This window comes from Rutidosis leptorrhynchoides, chromosome 2, assembly GCF_046630445.1.
Source record: "Rutidosis leptorrhynchoides isolate AG116_Rl617_1_P2 chromosome 2, CSIRO_AGI_Rlap_v1, whole genome shotgun sequence".
Classification (NCBI taxonomy): domain Eukaryota; kingdom Viridiplantae; phylum Streptophyta; class Magnoliopsida; order Asterales; family Asteraceae; genus Rutidosis; species Rutidosis leptorrhynchoides.
The window spans coordinates 452,281,911-452,290,327 of record NC_092334.1 but is presented as its reverse complement, the minus strand read 5'-3'; the positions used below and the strand labels follow the sequence as shown (position 1 = coordinate 452,290,327).

Sequence of the window (8,417 nt, the reverse complement as noted above, 5' to 3'; positions counted from 1 at the left end):
ATTTCATTTCTATTGTCCACTATTCTTTATCCGAGTGTTCTAAATTAATTATCATCATCCATAAATAGATAAAAATAATGTTATAAAGTTTTTTTGTGATCTCACGTTATACATGTAAGACAAATATGACACGTAAAACTTAAGCGGTAAAATAAACAGAAGGTACATGTTACAGACATATTTTTAAAACTGCGTGTTCTTTTATATGGGTTTGGGACGGATGAATTATTATTATTACTCGTATATTATTATTAATTAATACTTATTATTAGAAAAATTTACACTAAAAAATAAAAAAATAAGGGTTTTTTTTAGTGTTTACCCCTCCTGTCACCAATTTACCCTTCTGTGGTCGAGTTCAAGTTCCGCCACTGTACGTAGCTGTGATTGTTTTGCTACTTTTGTGATGCTTGTTGTACTATATTTTCATTAATGGAAACTACCTTGTTTTTCAAAAAAAATAAAAAATAAAAATAAAATTAACAAATTAGCTCTATATAAACACCAAACCAGTTGAGAGACCAAGTATATATAAAGAAAAAGATGACAACAAATAAAAATATCTAAATTCAACGGTTAGAAAGAAAAGACCTTAATAGTGAAAACATAACAATTGAGCTGGGACGGAGAGAGTAGTAAATTAGTAATTAAATTATTATTATTAATTATTTTCTCCGTTTCAATTCAATTGTCCGCTATTCTTTATCCGAATGTTCTAAATTAATTATCATCTTCATAAATAGATAAAAATAATGTTAATAGAAGATGATAATTAATTTATAACATTCAGATAAAAATAATGGACAATAGAAATGAAACGGAGAAAATAATTAATAATTAATAATAATAATAATTTAATTACTAATTTACTACTCTTTCCGTCTCAGCTCAATTGTTATGTTTTGTAAGATCCTATTTCCAGTTAGGTGGGACGCCGTCCAAAATAGTGGGACGCCGTCCAATTGTTAAGGACGGGACGCCATCCAGAATTCAGGACGCCGTCCAGATGAACTGGCGGACCAGCTGTATGGTTTTTGATATTTTAAAAAGGGCATTTTGGTATTTTTCACATGTGGGACGAGTTTAAGGCCACATGATCAGATCTTGGGGTGTCATTTACTCCACTCCCAACAACCTCATCCCCTCCACTTCAATTTTAGAGAGAGAGAGAGAGAGAGAGAGAGAGATTCCTAGTGTGAGAAAGCTCAAGCAAAGGAAGAAGAAGCTAGTTTCAGGTCTTAGCTCGAGTTATAAAGTTGTTCATCTCATCACTAGCTACGTTTTGATTGTGGTGGTAAGTTCTAATCTTGATTTCCTTAGTTTAAGTTGTTTAAGGGTTAGGGTTTTGGGTTAGAGATGAACATAAAACCCATTGTTGGTGATTTTGGGGGTTTTTGGGTAAGATTGAGCCATGAGGACTCAAGAATGACTAACCTAGGGTTTCAATCTTGAATGGTTAGTTAATCACTAGCTCACTTGTGTTGTTAGTGAAAAGTGTTTTTGGAGTTCATGGTTGACTTGAAATGGATCAAATGGGTAAGTTTGACCTAGCGGGATAAATTGGGTATGAAAACACCCTAGATATGTATTAATGGGAGTCTTAGAACCTTATATATACCGAAAACAATGAGAGAATGATACAAGAGTTCAAACAAGACATGATGAAGACATTCGAGATGAGCGACCTTGGATTGATGCGCTATTTTCTTGGCATCGAAATCAGTCAAGAAAATGAAGGCGTCTTCATTTGTCAAAAGAAATATACAGAAAATCTTCTGAAAAAATTTAAACTATACGGTTGTAAAACCGTCGCCACACCTCTAGTTGCCAATGAGAAGATGAGACAAGAAGATGGATCTGAGAAAGCAGACGCTTCAAGATTCAGAAGTCTCATTGGAAGCCTACTCTATCTGACAACAACAAGACCAGATATTATGTACGCAACCAGTCTACTATCCAGGTACATGCAAAAACCTACTCAGATACATTACGGAGCTTCTAAAAGAATACCAAGATACTTGCAAGGTACCATGGACTATGGAATATGGTACAAGCCCACTATAGACTCGAAGCTTCATGGATACACAGATAGTGATTGGGCCGGATCAGTGGATGACATGAGAAGTACTTCAGGATACGCATTCTCAATTGGATCTGGTGTCTTCTCATGGGCATCAAAGAAACAAGAAACGGTGGCACAATCGTCAGTCGAAGCCGAGTACGTCGCAGCCGCAAACTCAGCTAATCAAGCTATATGGCTAAGGAGAATTCTAGAAGACATGGGCGAAAAACAAGACGATGCTACACAAATATTCTGCGACAACAAGTCTGCAATTGCCATCCCAAAGAATCCGGTGTTCCATGGTAGAACAAAACACATTGATATCAAATATCACTTTCTACGAGAAGTCTCAGCCAAGAAAGACATTGAACTAAAATACTGCACGACCGAAGAGCAGATTGCAGATATTTTCACCAAAGCGCTACCAAAACCCAAGTTCGAGTTCCTACGCAAGATGCTTGGAGTAATACCGAAATACATTAAGGAGGAGTGTTAAAATAATAATGTATTTCTAGTATTATCTAGAAAATGTTAGTGTTATGAGATATTTGATAAGTAGTAGCTAGAACATGATAGAATACTTTGCTAGTAAAAAAAATCAGAATTTGCTAGATGCAAATAACCGACATATTTAGCCTATATATAGGCATGATGTCATCCAAATGTAATTGTACAAAAAATACACAACATTTCAATTAATAAAAGTTCACTTCTTTGTACACAAGAAGTCTTCTAATATATTTAAAGCCTCCTCTTTAAAAACTTTCTTAACATCAATCACTACTCACTATTTTAAAATTAAACATCACTCTTAATTAATCTAAATCTATTACAATTCTAACATAATACTATTGAAAAATGTATAGACGCACGGGTTTTGTATGTTTTTGACATTTTGTGCAGCCTTCTACCTTAATCAGTAATTGAAATAGTTTCATCCATAGAAAAAAGGGTACACATATATAAGTGAAAAAAGTTGTCAGTAATTTTGTAATTATAATTTTAATTATTGAAATTTGTATCTTGAGACTTATTATTCCCCCATACTCTTTTCTATCCAAACAATATCTGTTATGGTAGCTCCGTCCCAACAAAGCAGATAAACAGCCAATTTCACTTCTCTTGTTCAAACTCACCAACAAATATACTCAACTACATAAGAATAGCAACATTATTGTCACATACCCTGAAACACCTGTTGCAGGTTTTTATCTGTCTCTTAAGTTAAATTCCTTCCAATATATATATATATATATATATATATATATATATATATATATATATATATATATATATATATATATATATATATATATATATATATATATATTGATGTAATCTTTTTGCACTTTGGAACCTAAACAAGATAAAGAATCATGTATGTTTTGTTTGTTGTTGATTGGCTTCATTGATGGTCTTGTTTAATTTACATTTTCAGGTGTTTATCTAGTTGTGTAATATAATTTGGTTTCTTAAATGATTTAAGTATTGTTGAATTGTTGATTGAAGGGATAATGGCATTATTCACTCATCAGGTTCAGGTATAATTACTTTGTTTTTCAGCTTTTTTTATTCTTGAAATAATGTGGTGATAACAACGCAGGTTTGCCTAATTGGGCACCGAGTTGCGCAATGAAGTAAACCACCCGGGTTCAGTTCTTAGCTATGCCAAATTGTTCAAAAAAAGAGTGCGACTAGAGGTGCGCATAATGCGCAATTCACCTGGTAACAGGTCTCGCGCTCGGGGGGCTTGATTACGCGAGGTTTTACCTTCTATGGGGAGCCAATGTGCTCGTTCATAGGAGGGTTTACTCGCTTACCCAAAAAAATAAAAAAATAATAATAATGTGGTAAGACCCACCCGAGTCAACTTTGTTGACCTTTCAGGCGAGCTAAGGGCTCCTTGAATACCCTCAAACACATTAAACCTGGCAAACCACCAGGGCTGAGGGTTTGAGATGACGTGCAGCATCGGCATCTCAATATTTATGAACATGTAAGCCATAGCACGAACAAAAAATGCAATTGTTTAATAATTAATTTGCACTTAGTTTAGCAAATGGACCCGTAGCCACGGCCGATCCTACCTTAAAAGTAGCTATCCCATCACTTGATTTGTTACAAAAGTAAATAATGTAACTTTCTTGGGTGGCGTTGCTTTTCAAGAACAAAAGTTTTTAAAGTAAATTCAGCTATGAATGTGGCAATATGGGCGGGTCAGACAGGTTGGGATGCAGATCGAAATGAGAAAAATGTTAGTGTGGGACAAAAAAATTGTTTAAGATTGTGGAGTGCTGTATGCATCTATTTTCTCAATCACTTTTCCGTTATCAATTCATCTAACATTATTATATTATTTCCAGACTAACAATTTAGAACCTAGACATTTTGGATTTTATGTAGAATGTTAATTATAGCTTCTAATAAGTAAATATCGTGTTAAATTTCTCGTAGGTGATATCCTAATAAATGTTGTGTATTTTGTTTGAAGTGTTCTAATTTTCTTTCAAAACTTCAATCTCGTAAGAAAGACGCCGAGCCCGAGCGAGTTTTAACAGTGTTTCCAAAAGTTAAGACAACATATGGTACTTTATGGAAACATACATCATGTTTAAGGTAACAACATGAGTTATTCATTCATTTTTACATTTTGAACTTTATAATTTTCACAAGACCTTAACTTTTGTTTCGAAATACAGCTTAAGAGTTCAAATTGCTCATGCTTCAAAGCGGAATCTCCTAAAAATTTCGTCCTCTAAAAGTGGTATTCAGGATAGTGAGGAAATTATGTACGATTCGCAAGAGGTTCAAAACATGAAAATCCCAGTTACACTTGAATCAAATGGGACAATAGCAGGATCTATTGCTGTGCAGGACCTGTTTAAAAGTTGGTTGACATTATTACGCATGCCTTCACCACATCATGTGGCAGAAGGGACACTAGAGGGGCCATTTTTGAACCAAATAGCTGAAACTGAGAACAAGATTATTCAAAATAGTGGAAGAAGTGAGATTTTGAAGATGGGTTGGAGCACCTTTTTGAGTTTGCATCCAACAATAAAAGTAACTGCTATGATTTTGTAAGTGGTTCATACATATTTCTTGTGTAAGCTGGATATGACCACTTGCAACGGTGACTGTGACGTGGAGTTGTTTTGGGGATTTTTGGGTGGGACGACTATGATGTGACCATTACAATTTTTTTTTTCTTTTTTTTTTTTTATCTACAAAGCTATCTTTCATGAATCTTGACTTTTTAACCATCCTAAGATAGCCTAATGGTTAGGCCCTAAGTTTCTCCAATAAGCGATTATAGCACTATAGTGACTACTTTGGAATAATTTTTACGAAATACCCTTCAAATTACATAAGTGACCACTAAATTTAACTATTGGACCCTATATGTTCTTTAGGATTTATGGTTTTTTGGAGTTAAATAGCCACCGAATATAATTAGCCAACTTCAGGACCCTTTTGAATTTTGATTCTAGAATCGCCTCAAGAGCAATGGTGGAACTTGGAGATCATAACATGTGGGGCATAAATACTAACTTGGGGGTGAATAGTATAAACAAAAATTACCCCTAAAGTTTATAAAAAACAATAGAAATTTCTTCGCAGGTGGGCAGATACCCCCTTTGGGTTACACTTTGTACCGCCTTTGCCCAAGAGGTCTCTGGTTTAAACCTCATTGGTAGCATATCATGGGGTAGCAAGGGAAAAAGGGTCGGAAACTTTCATGGATACTCGGATAGCCCGTGTACAAAAAATATTCCCTTCCTCGGGTAGCCTTGGCAAGGAAAACCTTATCCGTTTAATTTCTCGATCAACTTATAAGTCATTTTTACGTTCCAACAAAAATAAATATATTCATCCTAGAGTGTATGTGCAAATTTCATGACACGAGTTTAAAATTGTGGCTAACATCTTATGCTAATTTTGCAGCATACCCATGTACCTTGCAATTAACTTAAAGTACGGAGCGGAAGTTGTAAACGAGCTTACTCCCTTATGGTTAGGTGGACCTCTCATTGTGACGTTATATATAACCATGATTCAAGTTATAACCTCACTCTACATATTTAGTTTCAAGCAATCAGTCAAAGTGCTAAAGAAGTCACCAATGGTGTACGATTATGTAGCTCGTGGGAAGCTGAACGAAGTTATTAGAAATCGTTCATGGACCCCCATGGTCGAATTTTGGAACTTAGGCTGCACAGAAATGTCGAAAAGAATCAAGAAAAAGTTGCAAATTTGGCTGGTGGATAAATATATGGACTATGTGGAATCAATATGGCCTTCTTATTGCAAATTCATAAGGTTTTTGAAAAGAGCCAATTTCATATAGGTTCTTGACTTCTTGTATTGTATTTGATTAAATGGTTGCAAAGATAGGATATAATTGTAGGATTAAACTTAAGATTATGTTCTTAATTATTCTCGATTAACTATAGAGATAACCCATTTTGATTCGCGTTTAACGATAGGTTCTTGACTTCTTATATGTTTCATATTTAACGATCATTTTTTCTAGCCACTCCAATATACGCTGCTGGTTAGTTTTGAACTTGAGATTTCTTACGATGATATAGAACCTAACCGGTAGGTAAAGGGATTAGACATGCTCTAGACATGACTTATTTCAATTAATGTACAAAGAATTGTTTTGCTTGTTAAACCCAATCACTTCTAACGTGTAGCAAAGACTAAAGAGTATTTGTTATCTAAACATGTGGTCATCACATTATTTCATGTGTACTTGGTACCCGTATTACAAATCAACCATTTAATCATATCTTTATCATTATAATTAGTAGTAGTATTTGAGGATCAAAATAATTATTGTTAATGTCGCTATTAGTATATTAAAAAAATTTAGTCAATAGCTACTCTTGGAATTTACCTGATCTTTAAGACAATGGACCATCCCAACTTTTGTTTCATATCTTTTGTTCATTGACTTTCTTCTATAAGATTTATATCAAAAGGAATTATGCATTAAACTAAAAGTAATACTATCTTTTTCGTAAGTCTTTTCTGCCTCTAAATCATTATTATATGATTACAATAATTAAGAATCCATTAATGTATTACCTTCTACCTTGGATTTTATGTCTTGTCTATTTTTAATTATTTTTTGGCTTCTTTAATTTGTGACTATTATAAAGGGTATTATTACTATAATCCAACTATCCTCTAATATCATTCCATATCGTCATATTAGGTATCCTGTTTTGTTGCCATTCCCTTTGTTATTACTCATAACTTTTTGTAAATTAAATTCTCCAAGATTAGGTTGGAAAAACACGCGGGTTATGAAAAGAACGTCAAGATGTAAACAATTTTGTTTCGTTTGTTTCACGAGTTACATTATCTTGTCGAGTGATCGTGACATACAAATTGAGCAGAAAATGAAATGTGGTGATCAAAGATATGAAATAGCACAAAAATTTGATGTTAAAATGATCAAAACATGGATGTAAAGTAGGATATATGAAAAGATGAGTAGAAAAGCACTCATGCTTGATGAATGGTCCAAAGGTCCACAAAACAAGCAAATACGGTGTACATATAAATGTGGTATTTGATTTGACAAAACTTCATGGGATATAAGTCCAAAGTGGTTGCATCTTCTTTGATTACACAAACACTAAGGAAAAGGTGATCATGAAAAAGCTTGCCTAGCTACCCACTACAAACACCAATTGTAAAAAATTGTAAGAATAAAATAAATAAACTTGTGACAAATATTACTCCAACTCTTTGTCTTGTCTTCTTTTGGTTCCAATCTAACCAAGAATCTATACACTCAAAAATAGCATAATGTACAACTATGAATGCACCATGTGCACCCAAGCGTGATTCTTGACATTGAAAGAAACATATGGTTGAGGATTAAGATACATTTCAAGTTATTCCAAATAACCATGTGGTTGTTATTATATTTTCTGTATTTTTTATAAACGTTTAGTATTAGGTGAGGAATAGGTGGAGTAATTTGTGATTCGAGTTGAAGAAGTAGTTAGGGACTAATCCCGAAGCTGGCTATTTGTCATGTTTATCGTCGTAGGCTCTTCAACGAACACTAACTTGATTATTCGTCACCAAAAATTTAAGGTAGTAAACGATCCCCGTGACTTAATCATAAAAAACAATATCAATACGAGTAAATTTTATGTAGGTAGTTCTTTTAACCAAGGACAATATAATGACTTCAATGATGTTTGTTTATTAAGATGTTTTTGTCTGAAGATCTGTGGACCACGCCTGTAAAGAAGATATGGTCTGAAAGTGCTAAATATTGACGATTGTTTGTTTTTATGTTGAGTAAGGAAAGATGTCAAGTCTCACTAAG

General features: G+C 33.8%; 1 protein-coding gene across 2 annotated transcripts; it reads left to right on the top strand.

The window, feature by feature from the left end:
- Positions 1 to 3,114: 3,114 nt before the first annotated feature.
- On the top strand, positions 3,115 to 6,519 carry LOC139892492 (uncharacterized). 2 transcript variants are annotated; one of them, XM_071875599.1, is made up of 5 exons: positions 3,115 to 3,266; positions 3,572 to 3,603; positions 4,554 to 4,678; positions 4,762 to 5,142; positions 6,008 to 6,519. In XM_071875599.1, exons 2-5 carry the CDS (start codon positions 3,577 to 3,579, stop codon positions 6,408 to 6,410), a joined length of 936 nt encoding a protein of 311 aa, XP_071731700.1. In that variant the 5' UTR covers positions 3,115 to 3,266; positions 3,572 to 3,576; the 3' UTR covers positions 6,411 to 6,519. The 2 variants fall into 2 exon arrangements, with proteins under 2 accessions (XP_071731700.1, XP_071731698.1); XM_071875597.1 differs by having other exon boundaries at positions 3,116 to 3,266; positions 3,501 to 3,603.
- The last annotated feature ends 1,898 nt before the right edge of the window (positions 6,520 to 8,417 follow it).